Source organism: Vidua macroura, chromosome 6, assembly GCF_024509145.1.
Source record: "Vidua macroura isolate BioBank_ID:100142 chromosome 6, ASM2450914v1, whole genome shotgun sequence".
NCBI lineage: Eukaryota > Metazoa > Chordata > Aves > Passeriformes > Viduidae > Vidua > Vidua macroura.
In genome coordinates, this window is record NC_071576.1 from 36,531,974 (window position 1) to 36,559,968 (window position 27,995).

The 27,995-nt window shown below is 41.6% G+C and overlaps 1 protein-coding gene across 3 annotated transcripts; it reads right to left on the bottom strand.

The window, feature by feature from the left end:
* Window positions 1-27,518, bottom strand: CAPN3 (calpain 3). 3 transcript variants are annotated; one of them, XM_053981005.1, is made up of 24 exons: window positions 27,228-27,518; window positions 21,392-21,461; window positions 20,786-20,904; window positions 20,042-20,175; window positions 19,470-19,638; window positions 18,763-18,903; window positions 16,314-16,397; window positions 15,897-15,982; window positions 15,152-15,229; window positions 14,543-14,703; window positions 13,498-13,667; window positions 12,863-12,874; window positions 11,503-11,711; window positions 10,953-10,989; window positions 9,929-9,943; window positions 8,620-8,721; window positions 7,203-7,280; window positions 6,465-6,522; window positions 5,805-5,869; window positions 4,710-4,778; window positions 4,073-4,151; window positions 2,446-2,562; window positions 1,925-1,983; window positions 1-1,303 (listed from the first exon to the last, which is right to left on the bottom strand). In XM_053981005.1, the coding sequence occupies exons 1-24, from the start codon at window positions 27,516-27,518 to the stop codon at window positions 1,277-1,279; spliced, it is 2,430 nt and encodes an 809-aa protein (XP_053836980.1). In that variant the 3' UTR covers window positions 1-1,276. The 3 variants fall into 3 exon arrangements, with proteins under 3 accessions (XP_053836980.1, XP_053836979.1, XP_053836981.1); XM_053981004.1 differs by having other exon boundaries at window positions 10,944-10,989; XM_053981006.1 differs by lacking the exons at window positions 8,620-8,721; window positions 9,929-9,943; window positions 18,763-18,903 and having other exon boundaries at window positions 15,897-15,978; window positions 16,310-16,397.
* Window positions 27,519-27,995: the final 477 nt, after the last annotated feature.

Here is a 27,995-nt window from a genome sequence, read left to right on the forward strand (position 1 = left end):
TTTGCCACTAGAAAATGGTTCTCCTGACAAAATCTGGTCTTCCTTGCATGTTTTGTTTGCCTTTCCATTTTTTATATTGTACTTGTGAAAACCTGTCGTCCTTTAAGCTGGTAGCAAGGGAACCTCTCAAATGTTTGTTTTTTTTTTTTTTTTTTTAATGTATTCAAAGAGTAAAGTGGCAAATATTTGAGATATTAAGCTAATTTCACACTTGCCATAAACTCCAAAAGCTGCTGTATATTCAGGAGAATGATGGAAGAGTGTTCATCTTCATCTGTTCTTTCAGAATAAGACCAAAAAGTCTAGGCCAAAATCCAGTTGATTTTATTTTTGCTTCCATTAAACTAATTGTACTTGCCCATTGGAATAATATTCCCAAAGTGGCCATGCTGACATAGATTCTGCTATAGGTCACCCCTTGCAATAAAGAAATGCATGCTAGTGTTAGGAAATAGGACCTGGGGTGGGGGAAATGTATGTGTGTAGATATATAAATTTGTATGTATAAGAGGTTGTCTGCCTCAAATGGCAAGTAAGTTTCTCAATATTATGAGGAATGCAGTTACAATGAAAAACACTTAAAATGTCCACATTTGTAATTAGGACGGGTACTAAAAATGAGAGCCAATTGCTCTGTTCTGGTTCTTCTGCTGAGGCATTAGATCAAGCTGTACTCTGGTATTGCAGTCTGTCATGCCCTACTCTCCCATTTCTACGTAGCAGAGATGCAACCTGCACAGCCAAATCTGTAACTGAGTCATTGGGTTGCATAATATTAATGTAATTAATATAATCTCATGTGAAATATTTAGTAAACATTACAAAGAGATGAAAGGATAATACCAAGAGCAGTACAAAGAGTTAATGACCAATTACAAGGTGGCAGTAAACACCTCTGACTTTCACAGATTGATACAGTCCCAGTTTCACCTGACTTGAGGGAAGACCTTTCCAATTGTCAGCACAAGCAGAACAATTTTGTATTCTCCATGTCTTCACAAAGCGGAGAAAGCTTAATTCAGTCATCAATAAATTAATCCTTGTTGCCCAAAGGAAAAATGTCAGGATGCTATAAAAGTAGTTACGGAATATGTGTACTGTGCTGTCCACTAGAGTATGGTTGTCTCTTTTTCCAAGTGCTTCTTCCCATGTGCTGTTCATCTTGGGGAGTGAGTGACATAATTAGGAATTGCTCCTGTTTGCGCTTGGGATGAATGGTGCTAGCTCCTTGGAATCTTCAGTGTGTTCTTTATGGAGGTGGCCGCTGGCTCCGGTGTTACGCGTACAGCGTGAGCTGCAGCCACTGAAAGAAGAGTTAAAGGATGAATGAGTTGTTGGTGTCCTCCCACAAATTGTATGAAGACGCTACCATCCCTAGCTGGAAGGCAGCTGCTTGCTGTCACTTAGCGCAGAGTGGTAGTGGGGAATTTTCTTGAGTCTCTTGCTCCTATTTCACCTTCCCTTGCAAAAAGTGAAGGGTGTTTTTAATGGTCTCCCTAAGAGAGGACATGAAGTTGAAACTTCCGAATTCTTCTTAACAAGATTTTTAAAAGGTAAAGAACTATGCTAAGCCTCATTATCATTTAATACCATATCACTGTGTTTGATCTAAATTGCCTAATAAAAAAAAATAATCTCAAAAGTTTTTTTATGGACTTTAAAGATGATACGAAGAGGCTGCAGCCGTGCCCTTAAGCACCAACTGGAGTCTTACAGAGCAGCTGTTGCTGGCAGATCATGGATGTTTTCTGTGTAAAATTGGTAGCAAAATTTTAGGAGGTTTTGGGGTTTCTTACCAATTGGGTGACAACTTCAGATGAACTCTATTCATAGAGTTCTCCCTTGCAAACATGTACAATGATTAATACAATTAAAATTTAGTATTGTGACGTTGTGTTAGACATACTCTCATAAAGCAGTTTACCTCCAGGACATTGAGCTTAATGATGCCGTCTCCATCTTTGTCAAAGGCATGGAATGCCCCTAAAGTAATGAAACAAAAATACAGGGAGTAGATTAGATTACTGTGTGAGTAAAGATGATTCCAGACAGGAAATCAAATGGTGCTCCCCTTGTGAAATGCCAACATGCACAGGTCTTCACTCGTGGAGTCACTTTCTGCTGCATTTTTCCTTAGTTAATTCAAGGAGAAACAGTGGTTTCTTCTGTGTTTGTATGAGACAGCTTGTCATCTTAGATTCCCTAAGCACACATCTTTAATAATTAACACCCTATATAGGGGCAGTAGTGCTGTGAACAAACTTTGCTGTGAGTGTGATGGGGCTCTGAGCAATCTGGTCCAGGGCAAGGTGTCCCTGCCCACAGCAGGGGGGTTGGAACCAGGTCATCCTTGAGGTCCTTTTCAACCCAGTCCGTTCCATGGATCCACAGCTGTGTTTGGGGGCAGGAGGGGGGTCGGGCCATAGGACCGGGGCAGCCACTCACGGAACATGGCGTCCAGGCGCACGAAGCAGCAGATGAAGCTGTCAAAATCGATGTTCATGTTCTTGTCGGCGTAGCGCATGGTGATGATGTCGTAGAGCTGGTTGTTCAGCCGAAACCCTGCAGGGAAGCAAAATCGGGCACAGCTGGGCCTCGGGCGGGGAAAGCGCTGCTCCGTGAGGGGTTGGGCCACAGGCGCTCCCCTGGCCCAGCTGAGCCTCAGGCTGGAGCGTCCTGCTGCAACGGCTAAACAAAATGAAGTAAAGCTATAAGGAGCTTCACTGTGTCCAGCTGCCTTCCTAAACCAGGAGCAATGCTTTGAAGTTATGATTTGAGAGGGCCCTTAGCACGTGAGTTACCTCAGGCTGTAAGAGTGAAGAGGAGAGCTGCAGCCCCAGAAGGCCTGGTGGCTCAACTGGGCCTGCTGAGAGCAAATCAGCTAAAACTGAGGGACAGATGTGTGGCAGGAAGTTGCTATAAACACAACTAAATAGTGGTCAGAAAATAGACAAGGAGGCAACTCTGGTGTGGTGGGACCAAACCTTGGCACTGAATGCTGCAGCCTGTGCTGTGCCTTGAAGGGGACTGTCACGGTTTGGGACCGCTGTTTGTTGGCTAAATGCAAGGTCATGCACAGCTTATGTGATGTAAGGCTCTGAAATGTTCTCAGTTCTAAAGTCCGGGCAGGAGGTATTTAAATATTTTCTCTTTTTACAGTGACAACTTCCCCAGTGAGAACAGAAACCCAGAAAATAAAAATTACCACAGCAGGAGTCCAAATCCAGGTGTAGTTTTGTCTTTAGCAAAGGATTCCAGCATCACTGAGGTTTTGTAAAGTACAAGGTAGACATTTGTTTCTGTTCCTTGGTGTGCCAAAATACTACTGAAAACAAAGTGTGACTGAAATCATCCCATCTAGGTTTATAGTGATACTACAGATTTTCTGATCAAAAAGGTTGTCTTGCTCCCTTAGAGATCTGGTAAAGACATTTGTGGGGGGAGGCCTGCTCCCCAGGGGAAGAAGCATACTGGTGTGTCTGAGACAAGCAGGAGAAGTCCAAAGTCTCTCTTATTAGAATGATTTTCATTAACTGCAAGTTTTGCAAAAATACTTTCTTCTCATTGTGCAGCTAGAAGAGACTGAACCCACAGTGGCTCAGTACTGAAGAAACATTAACATGACTCAAGAAATGTCCACCCAATTACCTGCGATGCACACTTGGACCTAGACCTGCTCCATCCCAGTTTCAGTGCCTGTACACTTAGGTTGAAGGTTTTCCACTGTTCTTTGTTTGTTACTTACACAAATGTATAAAATCTAGAGCTTAAATGTCTTCAGCACTCCCTGGTCTCCCTGTATAGCAGGACCCTGAGACATAGCAGGACATCCTTAAGACAGCAAAGCATCACTTGCTGCACTAAAGAGGAGCTGGAGATCTATTTGGCTGGCAAGACATACAAAACTTGCCGTTTGGATATTTGAGAAGCTCTGCCAGGGGAAAAAATATTTTATAATTTCTCTAGGATCTATCCTTAAAAGGCAGCACTGTGTTCAGTGATGTCACCCTGTGATGCACCAAAACAAACCAATTTCTTCAGCTGTGGACGCTGCACAGGGGACAGACAGTACCTGCATCATTGACTGCGTTGCGCATCTCGTAGCTGTTAATGGTTCCTGAATGATCCGTGTCATAACGCTTGAAAATTTTCTGGAAAATGAAAAAAACACAGACAACAGTAATAAAAACTTGTACTGCTCTTGAATGCACTCACTGAGTGGACATGGGGTGCGTACCTCAGGCACTTGAAGGCTTTGCCACATGCCTTATATTGCCACTGCTGGGCACTCTGGGTTGTTAACACAGAGTTCCTCTCAGTTGCCAAGTAAAATAATTTAGATCCAATTTCTGGGAAGCAAAAAAGCTCTCCCCTTGAGACTCTCCTTGTTTGAGTTGAGTTTATGCTGGTAATCCTCCCTCTTGATTGCCCTAATTAAGTTATTATTGAGGCCTGATTCTAGTTCCCATCATTCTCCTCCTTTAATTTGTATGCCTCTGTGCTACTCTCATGGGGAAGGCTGTACATGAGATATTCAGGCTATTTGCTTAGGCTGTGAGGTAGGATGAGGAGAGACTTCATTTTTGAAGCTAATTCACTATTATTTTTTAGCCTTTCTTTTTGATGGAGCATATGTCATGAGTTCTAGTTTTCCTGTAGAACACTTGCACTGCAGAAGCTGTGAAGAGCTATGAAGATACCAGCAATACCTGCCAGCTTTTAATCTTGTCCCAGAGATGTCGAAATTCATCAAAGTTTATCTTCCCTGAGCCATCTGTCTGTGATGCAAACATTCAGGTAAAAAGCCCACAATACTGTTAGGATAAAATTAATTAAGTCTGCAACTACTGGTGAAGGGATGAATGTAAAACTGGGTTGGAGATCTCCTCAGCATAAAGTGTTGACTCAGCTGTGCAGTAAAATGTTTGTAAACACTTTGATTATTGTGCATAGCATGCTTCAGGAGTGTGAAGTACTATTTGTGTAGAAGATAACTTCTGGTACAGGACACAGCTTTGCCTCTAGAACTATTAATATAATTCTAAAAATGCATGAGTTGGATGTTTTAGTGGGTTCTTCTGAACCTCCAAATGTGAAGCTCACCCAGTGCTTTTTTAACTGAGCTTTACTCTGGAGTGAAGCTCTTTCTGCCTTGCTTAAAATGAATTAAATAAGCAAAATGTTGACTAAAGCTCTTTTCAATGGTTAGGCTCCAACCATTATGGCTGTGGGTTGTAGTTACACTTTTGTTCTGGTTATATTTGAATGCACTTACATTCTCTCAAAATTGTGTTCTCTCAAACTGGAATGCCTAGGGTGATTGTGGTATAGGTAACCATGTGGCATCTTATAGTGTGTTTTATTGCACTTGTTCCAGACAAGTTCTGCCTGCATTCCAAGCTGAGCATACAGTAGAATATGTGATACATTATAAACTTAAAGAGATAAATATAGTAAGTTTATTGGCAAGAACTATAGTTATGTTCAGTTTGTTTTAAATATAATAATGAAAAAATCATGCTTTAGTATATAATGTGGCCAGTCTCTGATACCTGAAGAAGAGTGTCATACTGACTGATTTATTCTGTAGCTTTCTTTTTGGGGATATTTTTCTCTGCCAATTATGCTAACGTTGAGATGACTGGAATTAAGATGTGCCACACCAGGAGTGCTGTTTTTATCTGACTACAGACTACAATTTGCTGTTTTGTTTCCCTGGCTTACTAAGGTGTGCGTGTGTGTGGTGGTGAGGAATAGTGAACTCGAGTGGTTTCAAACACTCCCTTTTCACCAGGAAAGGATACATCCATTAAAGCAATCATGCTGCGGCAGGATTCCAATTCAAACCCTTCTGATCTTAGGTCCTTATCTGAAACAAATGATCCGAGGTGAATTCAAATCATGTAAATCAGCAAGTGATTTTCCTCTCAGGTGTAACTGTAATCAAAGTAAAAGCCAAACCTACTTCCTTCGTCCAGTAAGAAATGAGTAGTAGAGAAATCTGAAAAGACTCTCAGTAATGTTATTACCTGTGAATTAGACATTACTTTTCTTGACTTGTTATATACAGTAAAAAACTCTGAAAAGCCCTGAACTAACTTCTAGGTTACTAAGCAAGTCCAGGATCTGTAGGTTAAAGTTTGCTAAACAGGGAGAAAAGTTTGCCTCTCCACTAGAAAATTTTTGAAGGGCATTTGCAGACTGTGAGAATTGCATTATGGTCCCAGTAGTAATTCCAATGAATGCATCTGCTCATTTCTAGATTATCAGTACTAACAACCTGTAGAGATCATCTCTGTGAAAAGTTCAGCTTGTGAAAGTCTCAGATGCATTGTCCATAGAAATGTAACTAGGAAATTTTTGCATTTGAAAACATCAATAATTTTTAGAAACTCGGGGTGGGGAGTTATGCTCTGTCACAGATTTCTTTGCCCAGGGTTAGTAAAAAACATGCTCAAACTCACGTTTTTTTACGACATTATTGAGAACATTCCTAAGTTCCTCAGCATTGATCTCCATGTCCTGATGGAAATGTGGTGAGAATATCATTGGTTACAGCATTCTTTATGAAAAACAATTTTTATGGATGAATATGTTAAAAGTCTTTGGTCACTTTTCAATAAGACATATACATGTTTCAAACCAAAGGGCATTCTACTTCGTGTGAACATTAGTTCAACTCTCTCCTGAGGCTGCAGTACAAGGTAGACCTGAAGTTACCATACAATGCTCATTAAACTACAGCTGGTAGAATGACTACAATTTCAAGCCAGTGTGTAAGTCAAATAGCAAAATCAGAAAATTCCTGTATCCCATATGCAGCCACTTGATTTATGCAGTTCTTTGATCTGTTTTTTTTCTTTACCTTCCATTGTTAAGCAGAGGGCACTGCATTTCTAACTTATTTATACTTGCTGTGCAAAGCAGCATCTTGTAGGCGAGACAGGAGAAAAAGGCTGAATTTAAGTAAGACTCCCTCAGATACAGTGAAAATAGCTTATACATACATATGAGGATAGCTGTATACTTAATGGAGTTTTTATTTGATTTTACTTATCTCAAAATCACCAAGAGAATTCAGTGGGAGAAAAATCAAAGGAAAATTTAATATTCAATGTTTTGAATCCATGGAGTAGTTGATTTAGGAGCTGTTGTGGCCAGGCTGCTTTGAGGGCAGAGACGGGGATCAGTTGTATACTCACATCCCCTGCAATCTGTCGGAAAATATTCCTGAACTGTTTTTGCTCTTCACTCTCCTCATGAGCTTTTGTTGAAGAACGCTGAAAAGAGACAAGCAAAAAAGAGATACATCCTGATCCCAGTGGAAAAGAGAAAGGGCCTGGATGACTCACTCACCCTTGTGTGAGGGATCATCTTAGTGAATCTGGAGGCCTTTGGAGGAATGGGTTGTCCTCCCACACCTTTCCCTATGTTTTTGTTAATTCTCTTCCTTAAAACTGCCAAGTGTTTAACTTAATCCCATTGTTCTTTTTTCTATTTGAAGGAGCCTAAATAATTACTTCCACTGTTAGTTATCTTCTAATTTTTTGTCCCAAAATATTGCAAATGAGAAGTTTGGAGCAGAAGAGGCTTATCATAGAATCAAAGAATGATTTTGGCTGAAAGGGACCTTAAAGATTACCTTGTTCAAGGCCCCCTGCCACGAGCAGGGACACAGTATCTGCCTCACAACTGCCCTGTAGGCAATTAATGACCATGTGAGAACTCTATGATATTGGGGGCCCCTGCTGAAGACAAATAGCATATGAGACAGAGGAAAATGAGGAACGTGAAGCTTTCTCAAACACATGGAAAGTGCAACCCTGAATTCTGAAGCTGATACTGAAAAGGAAAATTAAAGTTATAGGTTAAAAAGTGAATTTCTTGGCTTATTTCTTGTTTTCCTTTGTCTAAATACAGAGGAAAGTTTAGATTGGTGCTCACTTCACCACCTGCATGCTCTAGCAGTCATGCAGCAGAACAGCACCCTCCCTGAGCAGTTGCTCCAGCCATGCCCCCAGATGCCACAAGCCTGGATGTGGGATCTGGCTGTTAGATGTGTTGTGTCTCACCCACCTGCAGGAAGAAACTCTGAATTTGCTCCTCTGTTTTCCTCCTCTCTGATATTGAGGGAGAAGAGAGGGGGTGCTGGAGCTCCTGGGTTTATTTGTCCTTTATCCTCTGGCCAAAAAGGTCTAGGATAGAGGTGTGTATTTGTAACAAGAGAGGCTGTGGCCATTGCCAGGAGCTTCTGCAGCCCCTTGGGTGCCATTTGTGCATGTGCCCTCTGTAAAGTGGTACTGCCTCAGGGGGCCAAGCGGGGCTGAGCTGAATGTGGGGAAGGAATCTCTCACAACTGGGATTCTTGTATGAGAGAACAACCAGGATATGTTTTCAAGCACCTAACTCCTCCTGCAGAGTTGTTAAATTAGGGACAGTCTCTCTGTGCTCATGCTCATTACATTTACATAAACCAGATGCGAGTCATGTTAAGATTTGATGAGAAGCTGTTTAGTATCTCAGGACACCTCTTTGCCCCATTCCTGTGCTCTCCTCAGCCACTCTTTCATGCTAGCCAGACCAAGCCCTATTTCCCCCTCTGCCTCTTGCTGCAGAAACCTTTTTCTCATCTGCTTGGGGTTTTTCACCGTCTTTGCCAGCATTTTCATCTGCTGTCAGCTCCTTATTACTGTTTGCTCTGTCAGAAACGAAGATGATAGGCTAGAAGAAGAGAGCAAAAGAGAAGTGGAAATTACAGGAGAAATAGTGGAAAGGAAAATATTTGGTTACAAGCATTCTGTGGAAAGTACATGCAGCAACAACTCCTGCTCTTGGAAGTATGATGAGAGAAACCATTTCTTGGAATGAAAGAAAAGAAAGGATTAAATAAAAAGCTGGAAATTTTTCTGCAGTTACTGGTTTCCTCATGCTAAAAAAGCTGCCAATTCTTTTTGCAAAATAGTGCAATTTCTGGGTTCTAGCTTTCCTTGTCAGAAAGACATTAATTGAACTTGTTTGGTTTGTTGTTTTTGTTTGGGGTTTCTTTGTATGGTTTTGTTTTGGTTTTAGTTTTTTTTTTTTTTTTTTTTTTTTGGGGGGGGGGGGGATTCTTCCCCTGTTTTTAAGCAAAATAAGCCTCCCAGATTTTCATCACTTAAACTGATGAGCTTGTCCCTCAAGGATAGTAGCACTGAAAACAAAAGAAATGTGAATTGTACACAGAAAAGGAGTTATTTGTGTAGGGGCTTGTTAGTTATGTGAAGCATATGTTCCTTCTCTGCACTGATTCTTGAAGCACTCAGCTGTATGCAGACGTGCAATTGTTCTGGTTTGGTGCATTTAAAACAAGGAAAAAACTGCTACATGATGTGACTGTATTACTCTAGAGTATTAATTACAATCAGCCTGTCTTGGGACTAAAATATCTGATTACATTTTCAAGGTCCAAAACGTGTTTTGTCAAATCAAAAATAGAATCCTGGACTTTGGTGAGCAGAAAATTCAGCAAAAGGGAGTGGCTGCTGCACCAGCCGAGGGAAAGCAAGTGTGAGGGCACATGTTTGGAAAAGGCGTGCTTTTCACTAGCAAGGGGTGTCAGGTTGCCTGTGGAGGGGCAGGGAGGAAGAACAGTTTGAGCAACCCAGAGGATTGAGCTGATAAAGCTGAGTAGTTTGTTACCCTTTCACCACCCCTTTGAGTGAGAGGTTGATGCTAATGAAGCTATGATGATAATGCTATTTCATCAGAATCTAATGTAGGAAGACAAAATCTTTGGTGCATGCAAATGGCCTCGTAGCCAGTGCCCTTCATTAACTAGGTCAGTTTCCAGACATAAAGAAAATTATAATACCAAGGAACTCTGTCCCTGCTCATGCATTGCACATGCTCTTTGTCTTGCTGGCACTTAGCACATTGCAGAGGTACCTACCTTGCCCTTTTTCTTCTGTGTGAAGAGACAAAATTAAAAAGTGTTGATCAGAGTATGCAGAGCTGATGGCAAACTTTTTCTTTTTTTTTAATTTTTCCCTTTCTCATGTTTATTTTTTCAGTTCCTATACTCATACAAATTTTCCCATTTCCTATATTTTTATGGCTTTCAAATCACTAAAAATTAGGGAACATGCACCCACCAAGAAATGGCATACTGAAGGAAACACATTGCAGAAACCATAGCAAAACTGTGTCTCATCTCATCTGGGCCTTTCTCTGCGTGAATAAAATTTCTTTAGCTCTGAGTATTTCTTTTCTTTTTCCCAGCCTCCTGGTGCAGTGGAGATTGAACTTCTATGCCCATAGACCAATGATATCTGAAGTGACAATTCAATTCCCTCATATCTGGACAGTTATTTTTCACTATGACAGCAAATAAAAGGGGAACTTTTGTAGTAAGGTTTGATGGAGCTCAATTCTGTGCAACAGCACTTCCTCTGATTTTTTTTCAAGACTTATTGTATTGTTAGCTCTAGTATATTCCCACAAAGATGTGTAAAACTCCAGGGGGAAGAGTTAGAATTTGTCATGGATGCTATTTTGAATCAGAGTGCTATTAGGATCCCTTTTCAGAAAGCAGGTACTTCAAAATAAGGTAGTTTTTTCTTTATTAGATGAGATGCCAATTTCACAAAGAAAGTATCTCAGGGAACAGAGCTAGGCCACCCTTGGTAAATGGATAATCTCCATTGATGAAGGCAAAGACAATGCTTAGCATCCAGCATTTTTATGCCAGGACCAGATTTCAAATCTGCAAAAGCATTTTGGTCTGAATCAGGTTCAGAAAGCAGTATGTATAAAGCGAGTGTCACCAGAAGTATCTTAATGAGAAAAAAGATGAGAATTTGTGATGAAGGTGCTGTCATGTAGCTGCAAATGATTTCCTGCTGTAGGTTTCCCTAGGTATCATGTTCCTCTTCTCTCTACCCCTATACACAAAAGAGGACCAGGACAGTACTTACCAATGGATGTTCTGCCTCAATCATGTTTTCAACCTCCCTAAGTAGAAAGCAGAAAACAAATAAATCAGTGACTGCTCCCAAAGTTGCTTTGTTTCTTTAGGTGGTTTTTAAGCAGCCACTCAAACGTTCCAAGCAGCCAGTGGTGTGGGCTGTATTCCAGCCTTACAGCTGCAGGCTCTAGGAGTAGCTTTTTCCTAGTTTGAGCTGAACATCCCAAGTAGCATTTCCAGGACAGCTGCCACCTGGCTTACTCTTGTAAAGAGCCTTTATAACAGTGAACTGGAAGTAAAACAGAAGTTCTTTGGCCTTAGTAAATGCCTAATGGTTTGTTTGCAAAAGATATCCTTCAAGCAGTAAGCTTCTCCAAAGACAATTCAAAGCAGGTTCTTGTTAATCTATAAAGTAAGCTTGTGGAAATGAGTTTGCAGCTTGGAGTTTCAAATGAGGTTAAGAAAATAAAAAGCAGGGTGTAGCAAACTGGTAACACAACTTTAGCAGACTAGTGAGGTCACTCCACCTATATGGCCAGATAAATAGCTCTGCAACTTACTCTGAAAGACTTCTTTTCTCTGAGAAGACCCTGAGGATGAATTCTCCCTCCTGGTGGGGGTCATATGTCGATGGGATGATGACGTACTCGCTGGGAGGTAGCCGGAAGCGCTCAGAGATTTCTCGCATGTTTATGTAGGTCTTACTTCTAGCTTTGGAGGCATTGTAGAGGAAAAAATCCTTCTGCAAGTGGTGCTTAGTACCATGCATCTGCAGAACAAATGAGTCCATTTGTCTTCAAGGAGGTCTTGCCCATTGCCCAGGTGAGTTGCCATGTGGGCAGTGCATGACTGGGACAGAAAACACAGGAAGCAGCAGCTTGGCAAGCAGGGGGCTGAGGAGTGGTGGTAGCTGGTGGCAGGTACAGGGTCTGTCACCTTTAAGTTGCCTCTGACTGAGTCTAGTTGGTTTCTGAGGGCTGCTCCAGGGCCCACCTGCAGATTGTGTGGCTGACTTCTGCTGTGTAGGCATTTGTATCTGACTCTTTTGCTAGATGCCGAGTTGTGTATAATCAAAGCTCAGCCACTTTCCGTGGAGGGTGCATGGCAGGGAATGGTGTGATCAAACTCCTACATGCAGAGTGGTAAAGTGAAGGTGCTTTCAGCGCACACATGTCCTTGTCTAGACAAGACCTGAGTTCTGTATCTGCTAAACAAATGTGAGAATCAAACATTGCATTAGTTCAAATATGAAAACTAAGCCAAGGATTGTGGGCTAAACATACTTGCAGACTGTTTTTTTGCAGAAATAACCATCTGTAAGATAGTTGGCAAAGACAACTCATCCTCATGCTTTCCAAGTAACAGCCTTCAGGTGAGCTTGTTAGCAAAATTTGTGATGCCAATGATTCAGCTACTGTGAGGCTCAGAGAAAATGTAATCTCTGTATTTTTAATAAGCTTTCTTCAATGTCTGCAAATACCATTAATTTTCTAAACAAATTCTAAGACTACAGAGAAAAATCTGTGACTGCAGAATGTAGGCCATTTGTGTTACTTTTAGGAGGAAAGCAAGCAGCTTAGAGTGGTTCTGCATGGAGTGCAAAGGCTAAGCCCTCAGAGGCACTGCTTCCTGGATCTCTGACCAACTGTGCAAGTGATGGCCAGGTCACCACAGAAGAGAAAAGAAGCACTGATGAAAAGGTCCAAGTGAAAATGGGGTGCGAGTGAGAAGGAACTAAAAATTACTCACAAAATGTTACTAATGAACACTCAAAGCAAAAGGGTTAGCAGTTCTACTGCTGTTACATCCCTGAAAACAAACTTGACTGGACAGTCTCCTGCTGACTTACTGACAGGCACTACAGTAACACTAGCTGTGGGTATACACCAAGATGTCAATCTGGCTCCGTTCTGCGCATACCTCTTTGGGCACCTTAGGGAGAAACAGAGAGAAGAAACAGTCAGAGCTGCAAGGGGAGACCACATGTTTATAGGTCATACAGAAGGGTATTCAACTAGAGTTCTGGGGACGCAGTAATTAAAATGCCCTTAGTCAGATAAGCACTTTCCCTCTTCCTTTCTAAGTTTCTTGGCTTCTACATGAAATCAGCTAAAATCTGAACCAAATATGTTTGTGCAAGGGACTGAGTAAATTGACTTTTTCATCAAGTCAATAGCAGGGACAGAGGTTAATTGCTAGTCTTGGAAGTCTGTTTTCTTTTTCACACTCTTCTGCCAATGAAATGCTTAGTTTCAGAAAGGACAAAAGGGAAGATTGAAGAAAATACGGGAAAGAATATGCTAAAATCTGGCATTAGGTTAGTATAAAAGCCTAAAAGGTGTCTTACTTAATAGATGGGTAAACCCTGACATTACTATGGTATGAGCAGTTAGAAAGACTTGAATTTCCTTCCTCTCTTCAGATTTTCTGACTTCCTTGCAAAGCAAAAATTGCAATTGATGTAATCAGCTTGAATGATTCAGTGACTCTCTTGGTAAATGCACACTGTCAGGATTTGTGACCACAGTGCAAAGAGCAAAATCTAGAGCTGTTACCTCATAGATGGCAAAGCCAATGGTGTACAGGTTGGCTCCCAGCTTGCGCTCTTTCCTCCTGTTTTTCTGCATCAGTGCGACAAGGAAGCTGCAGATAACCTCTTCATCCTCAGGATCATCATCTTCCTCCAGGAGCTTCAGGCGATACTGGGGATTGGTCCAAAATGTATCTGCAAAATCCCACCAGCAACCCAAAGAAAACATGTAAAGCTTCAGTCTTCTAATGATGCTTATGATCAAAGAGAGCTTTTAAGTTCCCTGCCTATGGCTCCTGAGGGAAAGGTTAAAATTGGGCTAAGACATACATGGGGTTTTTTACATATTACAGCTGTTACTTAATTCTAACAACTGCATAGCAAAAGAGGATATACGGAGAACTATCATCTGATAAAATTCCAAAGTCCCTAAACCTATCGCTAATCCACAAAACTGCATTTCCCAAGTGAAATCTAACTGTTAGGGTGAAATGTATCCCTTTTAGTTGGGGTACCTGAAGTAGTTGACGTACTTGAACAATGATTTATCTTTGCCAGGGCTGCCTTTTGGGCTTACGATGTTCTGTTACAATATAGTGACAGAAGATTTCCAGCTACCAATTGCATGCCTTGTCCACTGAGGAAGCAAGGCTTTTCCTATGGCTGAGCACTAACCAGGCTGTGGTACAACTTAGCCTTTGGGATCTAACCTAGTCGCCTATGGGCATTCTCAGTTCAGTCAGAGAGAAAAAGAGACATTTCTGCCAGGCTGGGCCTGAGAGAGAGTTGGAAAAGAATGTAAATAATTCACTATCTCTCTTGTTCACAATTGTTTATAGATATGTTCTGCCACCGTGCGTCATTCACTGTGCACCAATGGTGTGAGATGCTTTTACTTTAAGACCAATGAAATTAGTCTGTGTGATGTTCTCTATAAATAGAGCAGTGCATTTGAAATGAAGTAGAGTTTTTCTTCTTGCCTTCTGAACTGGAGTTCTTTTGTTCCCGTCCTGCCTCAACAACAACAGTCCCCATCAAAGAGGCCATATCTCTCAAGACCCTTTGCTCACCTGGATAATTGCGGCAACCTCCAGCTGAGCAGCCTCTCACCCAGCGTCCTTCATTGACTGACACGGTCCAGGTCTGGAATTTATCCACTTCCAGAGTATCAGGTGTGAGGTTACAGATCTCAAGCTTTGTGAAGTGCCTCATGAAATCTTGAAATGATATCCTGGAGGAATTGAGGGGAAATTGAACCCAAATGCTTTTACATGGTTGGCAGTTGTCTGAAAGACTCTGGGGAGGTTGAGGATGGTGACCAACAGCACTGTCAGTACTGGGACAAGTTTGCAGTGGGAATGCCACAATTTCCAAATGCTTTTGGTCTGCTGGTTGGTGAGTTACCACAGGTACAGCTCCAAACCCAGGGAAACTGAGCTGAGAGGATGGTAAGTAGCAAGGGTGATGGAGAGCTTGTGGAAGTGCAGCATAATTAGAAAGACTCTGCTGATGGCATTGAATAATTTCTGGCAAGAGAATGAGAGGATCATAGAGCAGGGCTTATTGTGAATATCAAGGGGAGCAGAGATCTCTGCAATGGTTTTAGCAGATTTGTAGTAGTTCAATGGCATTCATTTTTGCTATGATTTCCTATTTCCTAGAGAAACTGATGCTCTCACCAGAACTCCCCATCCTCCACGACCTTGTGCTGCAGGCGGATTTTCTCTGCTTCATTAACAGAGTCCCACTCTTCTGACCTTCAAAGGAGTAAACAAGTTAGCTTAGGATTTGCAAAACAGGTTTCATTAAAGTTTCTACACTTTAGCCTCATAGAGTGAAAAATCAAGCATCGTCTTGCTACTTCCACATAATTTTTCCTTTGTAAGTCTTGCAACTATTTGTTGTCAATGCAATCCTTTTCTCCACATGCCCAAATAAAAGGAGCGATTGCCCTACTTCTCTCTGCCTTCCTCTTTGATTTCCTCTTAGCAGCTCTCAAACATCTACTGAACTGTGTTAATTTTACTTAGCTTGAAGAAAAAGGTGTTTGCAGATTATCATTGCTGGCATACCTATTGAAATTCCTTTGAGGAAAACACTGGCATCTTGCTTCATTCAGCTCTTTCATAACTTAAAAGCTTTTTCTACTGTCACATCTTGTTTTGAAAATGGACAGTACAGTCAGATTTAATGCATCATTAGACTGGGCTCTGTCTTAATTTCCATTAATTAAAGCTTCTCAACATCTTATTAGGTATTCTTTTCTTTTTTACAGCTTCAGCTAAGCACTCAATCAACTTCAAAATTACAACAAAGACAATTCAGATAACTCATGACTGAATATTAGGATTATGCAAAAGCTGCATAAAGGCAAATAAAACTGCAACTTCTTTTTCAAATCATGTGAAGCTCTGTTTTACTCACTTGTCACTCCAGGCTCCATTCCATTCCACCTGGCCCCAGGGGTTTCTCAGCCTTACCAGACGTATTTTTTCCCCTTTAAATACTGTCTAATTGAAAAAAGAATGCAACAAGAATAGACTGAGAGTAGGTTCAAAAGGAAATGTTCCGCCTGTCACTACACCCTTCAGTGATGGTGCTTTTCTGGGCCACATCCCAGCCTGATCTTCTTGGGGTGGCTGTGTGAAGGCATTCCCCAGAGAGCCAAAACTTGGATAGGTTTCTTTGTCCACAAGATTTTAACTTATTTGAATATAATTTTGTTTCCTCAGCTCATAATTTGTTTCGCTTTTCATGCCTCTCATGGCTTTGCTGCCATGCGTGGGGCCAGGCCAGCGGCGGCTGCAGCTGCGTGCAGCTGGAGGGGAGCAGTGCACGTACCTCTTCCACCGCCGTCACGGAGTAGGCGTGGCCCTTGACGAGCCCGCAGGACATCCGTGTCTCGTACTGCCTCGGCACTATGGTCTGTTAGACAGAGAGAAACACCCGTGGGACTCACACAGTGCTCAGCTGCCTGCTCCAGGGCAGGTGCTGCCACCCAGGGCTTTTACAGGGAGGGTGACACCGTTCAGCTGACAGGATTTTTTGCCTTGTTGTCCTTTTTGTGTTTGTCAAAGTGGTCAAGCTAAGTGCCCATAGAATTCACACTGATGGTTAGAAAGGAGCGAAGTATGAAATAAAAATGGAAAAAGTTGATAATATCAATTGGAAAGGACATTTTCTGGTATCTTTTTCCCTTTTTTTTGTAGGCTATTGCTTTTTGCACTTGCAACATGGCAGGATATAGCATGCTTAATCAAATAATTCGCTTTTTGTATTAGAAGGACTGTTCAGCCTTTTCTAGGATGGTATGTTCTTGTATAGCTTGTATAGGTTACTACACATAAACTGGTTAAAAATCAGAGCAAATCAACACCTGGAATACTTTCATCTTTCCACGTGGCTGCTATCTTATCACAGTGACATTTAAACACCCTATAATACACTGTTGCTGCTAACTTACAGTATCTTACTGCATCTAACTTTCAGGAAAGGCTTAACTGTTGCTCAGGTGTAAATACATTTGCTGTCTTAGTCATCTGCTTTTAGTGTGTCTGATGTATTTTTACTTGTTTATCTGTGAGATGTGGAATTGGGAGCAAGATGCCAGATGCACACAGCCTGCTGTACTTGTATGAGAGAGAGTCCAGTATCAGTGAGAGGAACAGACCCTGCCACATGCACATGGACCACGAGCAAAACTTCCCCTCCTTCTTTGTGTCTGTTGCAGAGAGATGCCTGCAAGGTCCTGTCAGTAGCTCTGCCACCCCTTCTTGACACATCTAATGGCACAAAAAAGGCGGGACTGGATCCTGGGGAAGAATTAGTAAGGTCACACAGAAATGTTCTCAGCTTGCACAGGGAGGATCTCATCCAAATATTTCCTGGATGTTGCAATTGTTTTCCATTATTTCACTTCAGCATCTATTTGGTTTCTTTTCCCTTGATTCTGTTTTCATACTATAACCTCATACCTATTTCCTTTTTTCTTCACTTCTTCTCATGTTGTTGCCATCATTACTTGTCAGAACCCCTTTCTCTTCTTTCTGTTTAAGAACATTAACTTCTGGTGACCTGGACAATTACTTAAAGTCCAGGTTTTGGAAGTGTTTCATCTGCCTCTTTCCATCAAGAGTCCTGATTTTTTTCCTGGTGATGGTTCAGGAATATGCAATAACCAGCAGCACAACAGCTGCTGGAGCAACAAGTATAGAAAGAGTTTTGCAATCTTCTTTTAGAAGACAGTCACTGAAAAGGAAATTCTCCCCCTAGACATGGGTGGTTTGGGCAGCCATGCTTGCAAAACAAAATAGTCATACTGGTCTTTCCCAAAGAATGACACCATTTCAGTCTTTTAATGGATGTCAGCAGAGAAAAAAATCTGCTATTTCAGCTGCAAATGCAGAAGAAAGTTTGCACAATCAAAAGTTTTGAGTGATGTAATTGTGGAGGATTCTTCTGTTTTGTTTTGTTTTGTTTTTCTCCCACCCTTCCCTACACCCCTGTAAAACAAGAGATGTAATTTCATTGTCATGGAAATGCAGCTCCTTAAAGGGCAAGGTATGACAGCTGCCTGACACAGAGAAGGCAGCAACGTGTCCCTCTACAGATTTGAAAGCTTCTAAGTTGTCCAGTATGGGATTTTTTCTTAGAGGGTTTTAACATCCCTCTAGCTTGCTAGATACTTATGTGGATATAGCGGAGTTACTTTGTATTTCATCACACATGTAAAACTGCATGTTTTTCTTTTTCCTTGTTAGGAATTTTTAATGAGGACTTTGTTTGCAATAATAAAAAAAAGAATGTCCCTAGAGCACACTCTCCTCTATTAATGGGTAGAGCACTCTGTCTCAAAATAAGTTCACTAAGAGCTTTTTTGCCTGGAGCAAGAACTATGCAGAGCTTGCTTTTTCTTTCTTTGTCATTGCATGCACACTAAATGATCTTGTTCTATTCTAGCATTTTATTTTTTTTCTTCTCTCCATCCTATTCAAGCAAGAGACTTGATAAAATCCACTAATAAATTTCTTGTTCAGCAAATTATAAGCCTGTGTCACAAGCCAACAGCTCTTTAATACCTCAGTATCAGTGAAGCCCTCTAGTATCAGTCACTGTGTTGGAAAGCACTGAAGTCTTTTAACACACGCACATGCATGTGAAAAAGCATCCATAAGAACATTTCATTAGTGTTATTCTGTGAAACCAAATAAGGATTTAAAAGTATAGGTGGTATTTTTCTCCAACTGTTTGTAAATAAAAGCATTCTGAATTAACTGCTTAGGAGACATACCCAGGCTGGCCTCTCCTCCATCCCCTGGTAGTCTACAGTGGACTGAGTCATCTGTGCGTTTTCTTGATTCTTCACCATGCGAGCAATCAGTTCCCCAATGTTGCTCCGAGGAGCTGATCCATATGAAAAGCCTAGGTCATCCTGGCACAGAGAATGGGAGAAAAGTGTCATGGAGGAAGATGAGTGGTAAAAAATAGCCCAGATTACTTATCTTTTTCCCTCATTATGTCCATACTTATCTACAGTGGTCAATAGCACTGTTTGTTCTCCCGCCTTTACTGAAATATGGTACTCCATAAAGTATTAATTTTTTTAACTTTTAAATTTACCACAATAAGTGAAGACAGTCTGAAGCCATGTGGACAATAAAATATTAATTTGCACACTTAATAAGTTTGACATGAAGATTTAACAGAGTTGCAGCATCCTCATGCTAACCTATTTCACTGGGTTAGGGTCTTGAGGGGGAAGGGGTACTGCTTTTGCGATTGCGCCTATTCTTTCCACGTCCATGTTCTACTTCTGTTTATTTCCCTTTTGGTACTCACTGTTTGCTGGTCTCTAGGGGGGATTACTCCATCTCCTAGAAATGGATGTTTTCTATGCGGCCTAAGCCAAGCAGTTCCAAAGGTGATATATATTTGGTAATGAATGAAGAGGTCCCTCTCCTCCATCATTTCTTATCTGCTAAGTTCATATGGACTCACATCAATGGAACTGGCCATAAGGGATCCTCTGTCAATGGCATGTTTCATGATTTTATAGATATCTTTAGGGGCATCCTTTATCTCGTAGAACTCTGTGACTCCTCCAGTGAAGTCCTCCATGGCTTCAGTGGTGTTGCCTCCCTTCAAAGCTTCATATGACCCATGGAGTCTTGAAAAGAAAAATGAAAAAGTTTCTTTTACACAGGTATAGATACCTATCTATATATTTATATCCATCTTGTGTGTGTATTACTACAGCTATGTAAACACATACTAAAAACCCACAACCCATCTGTCTGGTGACTCACCAGCTAAAAGTTCTAAAACATGCCACCTTCACACATAGAAAAAAAAGAAAGATAAGCTGAAAATCAAATGTAGATTTCTGAATTAATAGCAAAACTTCCTAGGAAATGCACTTTAACCCATCCCAACTCCAAGGCATGGGGAAAGGCATTGGTCTATTCAGGTATGTTCTCTGTGTGCTTCTAAATGCTGTATGCAGTGGTGTAAGCACCGCCCCAGGCAGAGCCTTGCTGAGGAGCCAGGCACAGCACCGCGGTTCGCTTTACTTTGCATAGGCTTTTTCGAGGAGGGCGCTCCAGAACTCGTTGCGCTGGGAGGACTTGGTAAAGACCAGCTGGTTGTTGTAGGTGGGTAAGCAGTCATCGATGACGACATCCACCCAGTTTCCATAGCGCCAGAACTGCTCAAAGGCAAACAGAAAACAACAACCGGATTGACTTGGTGCATGGAGAGGAAGCCTGGCTGAAAAGTCAGGCTGAGAGAGGAGAAATGTTGAAATATACTACTTCGTAATGTGGCCAAAACTGATGGCTACTGTGAGGGAGGCAGCAGTACTGAATTCCCCTGGGAAAAAAGTTCCTTAAGAGAACCAAAGGAAATGTGGAAAGCCATCAGTCTTTTCCGAATAAGAAGTTCTTTGAGAACTTGTTTTGACAGACCAGCTCTTTGTGAGCCTAAAAGCAGCTGCTCTTGCCAAATGCCCGCGTGTCTGTGCTGGCTGTAGTGCTGCATCTGAGCAGTGAGGCAGGACCAGGCACCTGTTGTTACTCCTTACAGCCAGCACACTGCAATCTGCAAATGCTTCCTTGCTGGGTTAATGCTCCCTAATTGCTTTTATTGGCTGGCCCTTCTGTGACTGCCCTGATGGAAGAGTTTGGGGTGAGGCAATTTAATTCCTTTTCCTCCTTGCTGTCACTCATGCTTCCAAAGGGTAGGGAAAGAGGGAAATGCATGCCAAGAGCTGAGCCTTGGGTAAATGCATATGCTCACCACTAGACGGAGCGACTCACCTGGAAGTGAAAGATGCCAGCATAGTTTTGTATAAAGGACTGGTCATGAGGTATGACTCTACAGAGTAGTTTTTTATTCAGTGTCAGGCAAGCAATGGCAGCCAGAAACCAGCAGTTACCTGTAAATGAGCAGATGCAGCAGACAAAATGAAGGGAGAGAGCAACTAGAATCCAAGGGAAAACCTTAGATACTGGAAAGTGTCATGTTTATTCTCAGTAGAGCATGATTCTCCATGTGTTCTGCAGTACTTTAGCACTTTATCTATTTGTGCTCTAGAAATGCTCATGGGCATCGTTCATGGCCGGGTACACACACAGGCTAAACAGATGACATTCCCTCTACTTTAGAAAAAGCCTAAAATCTGATGAGCACTGTTACCTGCATTAAGAATTCCCTTTGTCATGTAACTCTTTCACTAAAAGTTCTTGCCTAGATTTCTACTAAGCAGATGTCAACAATTTGCTACAGAGCAAAGGAATCACTGAGACAGAGGATTTCAGATATCACCTTGGAAACAAAAGAAAACTAAGTGAGAGCTAAAGCATGGTGCAGGCTCCATGCACCAGAGTTGAAGTAAGCGCAGAGTTAAAGTAAGAATTTCATACCTAATTCTCCTTGGCAGATATCTGTTCTATTGGCTCCACCAATAATAAACCGTGGATTCTCACAGATTTCCTGCAAAACAGAAACAGATGATGAGCAGGAAAAGTGTGCATGATGATGCCTGTTTAGCACAGAAGTAAAGTCAGTTTTAGAACATTTTCCTATAGAATAGCTTGTGGTATCAAAACCTCTCTCACAGTTTTCATCTGCAGAGTTTCACTATGAAAATGTTTTGGAATCTGGATGTTCCAGACTTCCGTCAGAGTTTTCCCCATGCATCTACAGGGTCTAATATTGAGCCTGGAGTGCTCCCTCTGTACTGTAATGTGAAAACACACTGAAAGGAGAGGAATTGGGGAAAATATTTTTCTCTGTACAGTAATGAAAAGAACATTGGAGGAGACAGGAGAGGAAGTAGATGAAAAAACCATCAGGGGACCAGACTAAATTATTTTAAAATGATCTTATGTCCAATTTGCAGTAACTGGCATGTTGGGGCATTAAAAGGGTTGAAGAATGCATTTCACTGGGAATGAACGCTGGCATTACTCCTTCTTAAAATTAAATGATCAGATGTTTAATTACCAGAAATAATCAGTTGCTGGTTAAGAGATTTTTTTTTTCTCATGTTGCAATATTGACAATGCTGCATTCAAAAATGTATACAGATATAATCTGTCTCTGAGGTCAGGAAGGTCTCCTTTCATCCTGCCCATTGCACAATATATTGGGTTTGTCTGTATTTATAATAGAACAGAATGTGTACAAGATGCTGTACAGGCATAAATAATTAAGACATTTCTGCAGGGAGGGAAAGCAAAATGCAGCAAGTGAGGTGGGACAATTGCAGGCTTACATAGCCTATTTCTATAATGGACAAAGGCTGTAGTGTACAGGAAAACCAAGAAAAGTAGTGACTATAACCTGTCCTACATAGTGAAAAATGTCCCTGCTTTATCCCATCTGTCATACTCAAATACTTGGTATGGAGAAGTATAAGAACACACAACTTCTGGACTCATCTCTTATGAGGGTAAGGAAAGAAAGCTATTGCAACCTGAGGAGCACTCTCCTGAGCAGCTGCAAATTGGGAAGAAAACAAAAAGTATAGTCCAAGAGCCCAGTATGTTGAAAGATGTTGGGACTAGAGTGGGAAGGAGACAGAACAAACAATTGACAATTACTTGTGTGGCAGCACACAAGGGCAGCTGATGCTACCTCTATAGTCTAAAGCTTTTTATTAATATCATCAGGGTGGCCCTGGATTTTCCCAGAATCATGTTTCAGGTCTGGTAGTTTCACTTGGCTAAAATCTGCTTTTTTTCTCCTTCACATTTATCAGAAGAGTTGCTTTGATGTAAGTGTTTGGATAAGCATATAGCCAGACAGAGAGACCAACTTCCAACTTCCCCACCCTCCCTACCACCAAGCCCTGCAGGCACTTTACTTTCCTCGAGGGAAGGAATGGTGGGATTGTCCTGTTATTTTGGGCCTTGGTCAGCTGTTGGGGTCCAGTTCTGTCAAAGCAGATGTTTGAGATGCCTTCATGCTTTTCTCCAGTCACTTGTCTTTTTGAAAATATTCTTCCTCACATTGCTGTGGTGCTCTGCTGAAAACTAGTCTGAGATGCCAGGTTTTTGCTTTGTGTTTTTCCTAAGTCTATTATTGTATTTTGGCTCAATCTTGCTCTTATTGTAACTAGTTTTGAAATCCAGCATGCTGTATTTTAGTTGAAAGTAGTCAGGTGCAACCTAGTTGTTTCCAAATATTAAATGTACAGCAATGTGTTACTCAGAACCATTTATTGCATCTTGGGGTCATTTGTTTTGTAGGATGCTTGGTAAAGGAATGCAAAGGAGAGAATTGCAATTGTCATATGGTCTGATTTAGCTATGACAGAAATGCTTTTCTTGCATTTCTTTATGGGGCCCAGGTGTGTATAGCACACTGTGGATATGATTTTAATTTGTATTTTCTTAGTTCATCTCCAGCTGCACTAGTTTGCTGAGTACAGCTGAAGTTGCAGAGAAAGGTATCAAGGTCTTCCAAGGCTGAAGTACTCAGTCAGCAGAGTGAGACGACTTGGTGTCCAAGATGCAGGTGGCAGGTTTGTCCTTCCAGTCTTCCTGGCTGAGCAAGGGATTGTTCTTCATCTCCTTGGTCAAGTTATCACAGAGAATCCCAAGAGGCTGCACTTCCTTGAGGCAATGATTCATCTTTTAGATGAAAAGAGCCTCCTCTGATCTGAGTGCCTCAAGACTGCCTTGGTACTATCCAAAGGAGCTTTGTGTTGCACTGGGTTGATCCAGTTCAGACTGTAATTTCATTACAAAGAGTCAGTTACAGCAAGGAAAACAAAGAATCCCAGGAAAAACCCAGTAGTGGTGCATGTTGCATTCTGGGAAGAGATTACTTACGAGTCAGTTGGAAGGGAGCACTGGAAAATGCAAAGGCAGCATGCAACTAAAAATGGCATTTGACCTTTGTTATATTTTCATAGCTTTTCTTCTGTATCAGGAAGAAATCTGCCAGTCAGTTTATACTGCTGCAGCAAAAGGCATTCATTCCTTTAAAAACTGCTGTTAATAAACTATGGCATTCTAAGTAAATTCCCTAAACTGATCCTATCAAACAGAGGAAGGATCTTTTTCCGCCTGTCTAAGACAATTTGTAGCCTCATTGTCTCTTGGTCTCTTGTGGTCTAGACCATGCTTTTAAATGGCTGTGCTGCACACTTCAAGGCACAGCTCAATGTCAGACACCAAGCTGGTTTTAGAGCCTCTGAGTTAGATTATCTTCATCTGAAAGTTCTATCTTGGTGGCACTAACTTCCATCTTTGCTTTGTGGTACAACCTGTACAGGCACACATTTTGTGATTACTAAATTCAAACGGCTTCACATGTGTGCAGTAGATGATCTGACTGATTAATTTGAATTCCAAGCAAAATCATTTCAAGCAAAATCCAGTAGTTTGTTGACTTGGTTTTGTTTGTATTCATTATTAAAAGAAAGCTCCTCCTAGTGATTTTCTAGCTATGGAGAGGATCACCATGGGGAAGTCACTGAATGTGGTGGTTATGTTGTGACTTGGCTGTGAGCAAGGAGAATGATTGCATTTGAAAGCACAATGTCACAGTAGAGCTTTCCTATCCCAGCCTTCCCTGGTGTCATTAGATCCAAACAGGACTGCAGCAGGACCTCTCAATATTCTGTGTTATGTTATAACACAGACTTTTTCTCAGCTCTCAAAGATCAGTGGCCTCATCCTTGCTCTCAGCTGTGAGAAATTCCCACCAGCAGCATAGTTGTCAGAGGCACAACCAGTCAATGAGCTGGATATAACCTGTTGTAGGTGTAAACAGCTCTTTGGGCTTCTCTTACCTGCGGTAGGTTAGTGAATAATTTAATATTTTGCATTAACTAAGGGGGATTTAATTTTCCGTCTATGTATCTAAACCATGGTCCTGCATATTCTGAACAGAAATACAGGAGAAATGGATCCTGCGAACTTTACTCAGGGGAACATTCAGGGCTCTCTCTTTGCTTTTGTCTGAATTGAGTATTAGGAGATCTTCTCTGTGCATTCATGTCATGGCAGGGCAGTCACTAGCTGGGTAGAATTACAAATACCTTTTTGCTGCCCCCATGCCCGGGCTGCCAGCTGCCCTGCACAGCACCTGTCCTTCTGTGGGTAAGGGACAAGGCCAGTCCTCATGCATTTGCTGCCCTCGCAGCAGCAGAGGACACGCATTTTGGGAGGTGGCAGGGGAGAACCTGACCTCTGGGTAGAGGGGCTTTGATACAAATTGATGAGGTGACATGACTAAGGTAACTCAGGAAGCTAGAGAGTCAGGAATAGGTTGTGTATTTCCCAGCCCTCTGTTTTAAGTGGGATCATAGAGCACATTGATCACTTGTTTATTTGCTGTGTCTGGAGGTATGTGGCACATAAAATGCCACAGGGAAAGGATCTAGACTGGTCACATTAGGATATTCTCTCAGGAATTCTGAACTGTGAGATATTTTTTTTTTCTTTTAGACTACATTATCAAGTTTTCTTCAACTATTGACCTGAATTTGAAAGTGATTAAAATTACCACTTTATAAGAGTATACTTTATAAGCTAAAGTATTTTGTTTCTTTGAGGCGGGGGAAAAACCATTGCAATTTAACAAGAACAGAGGTTGTCCATATTTTTACAGACTGTTACAAAACATGGCCTGTGCAATTGAGTATATGTGGTGCTCCAATGATTGCTTTAACCTCTTAGCAAAATACTCTTTAGCCCAGTATTACTTCTTCATATTCATTTGACTTTATAAAGTCTTGGCTTGTGTCAAAAAAACCCAGATAGCTTTGGGTTTTAAGTTTACATTGTATTTTAAGTCTTACATGGTCCCCAGCCTGTGGCTACTACATGAATAATAAGTCCAAAATTAGGTATTCATGAGTGACTTAAAGAAATGTCTTTGGAATTAAGACCCTGGTCTGAACCTTTCAATAGAAGAGGCTTGATCTGTGCCTGCACAGTTATATAAGACAAGTCTGAGGTTACATTGTGCATTTCTTTTGTTTTGATGCTTTCTAATATGACACTAGCAGTCTGTCTGCTGCAGGATACTGGCACTCATCCACTGTACTGCTGTACTTCTTCCCTCTGCAGAAAGAGGGGAAATCCCATCCCTTTACATGACTCACTTGGGGCTGCATTTAAGCCATTCACACACTTTTCTAGAGGCTGATGCAGCCATGGTGATGATGGAGTGACAGGGCACAAGTGCACAGGGCACAGCAGATGGGGGACTCATTTTGATCCCTCCACCTTGCTCAAGTTGTTGTGACAGAAGCACGTGGCCTTCTTCCATGTCTGTAAGACCACCCACAAGAGCTCGTGGTCTTTTGCTGTTCAGTTATACTCCTGTGGTCAGTTTTATCTATCACTGACTTTGCCCCTGAAGCACAGATTTGAGGGGAAGTATGGCAAATATAAAAGAGGTGGCCAAAAACTGCCAAAGAGAAGGAGCTGTGGAGGCTCCTCAGACCAACCCCCACTGTCAGACAGGGGATAGCAGGGGCCAAGGCACTGTCCTAAAGGCTGCCTTGCTGCAGGGGAGCAGCTGCCCAGTAGAGATGACAGGGAAAAAGTGAAACTCCTCCTGAAGTAGGAGGGAGAATCAACTGGGAACTGAGGTGTTAGTCCTCTGCCAGTGAGAGAGACGGGGAAAAAAACGATGAAAAAGAAGAGGAGGGCTGACTGGGGAATACCCACAAAATAGGAAAATGAATGGGATTAGTAGCCAAGAGTGGGTCTTCATAGTGATTAGAATACCCACATTCATGTTAAGTTGCATAAGCAACGCAGGGAACTAAGAGCATGTTTCAGACCATAACCCGTCCTTTTATTTTCTTTCACACATGAGAAAAATGGCAGAATACCAAAATAAAGGTTTAAGTAAAACAAGGTAGTGTTAAAAAAATTAAGCCTCAGCAAATCCAGTAACTTGTTGCAGAAGGAGAGATTTTCTTTGGTACTTTCAGACAAGAAAATCCCAGGTGAACCATGCAAGAAGAAAATTCAGTTCCCTGTATCTCTTTCTAAATATTTAATTCCATCTCTTTTATTATTGTTGTTTCATTCTATTTTATTATATTTTAGTCATTTTATACACATTGCCTAAGCTTTCACAGCCCTAGCTAATTATCTCCCAGGAAAGCTCTAAGGAAATATATTTCTAGTTTATTCCACCTGCCTCTCCAACACACAATTTCTGCAGAAAAGTAAGCTCAGGGTCTACACATCAATTTACAGAAAAAGACAATCAGCAAACATTACTTACACGTGGTCTTTTCCATTCGAACTTGACGGGGCTTTTCTGGCTGTAGAAAAGGGACGACTCATTTGGTGGGAAATCAGGATCTTCATAGAGAATGTTTTTCTCCAGGCACTTCTTGTGAAGCTCTTCATAGGTCTTCTCCTTTACGTGAATAATGGGCTGATTGCGACTTATAATGGCAGAATAAATGCCCCCTGTGCCCCCTCCTGCCCCCTCCGTAGTGCCAACAGCGGTGCTAGGGACTGACCCAGCAGCCGTTTGCTGAGCCACCGCTGCATTTATGGCGGTCGGCATGGGAATCAGGCTGATAGCAAATGCTGAAAGACAGCAGGATTTTGCAAGCTAGAAGGAAATTTCAGAATAGAGGAAGTTGCCGTGCAAACTGTTTTTTCTGTCCGTTGAAAGCCTTCTAGTCAAATTTGTAAGCCAGAAAATTCCATGTGGTTTTGCATCCTCTTAAAGGACAGTATTTTGCCATCAGAAATTGAAATTTGTTGCTTGATGTGGGACAAGATGATCAGTTGGCTTGCTCCTGTATCTGAGTTGTATCTACAGCATGTGTGTGTGCTGTCCTGTGCGTGTAAGCGTCCAGAAGGGACAAGCTTTAACTGTGAAATCTAAAAATAACTACAGGCAAAGAGAGAGGGAAAATGAGAAGGGGCCATTAGTGACATGGTGTCAGTCTTCTGTGTAGCTTGTGCAGAGGCCAGGCATGCTCCTGGGACGGGCTCTGTGTGTGGGCTGACTCCTGGTGCAAGCAGTTCATCTTTT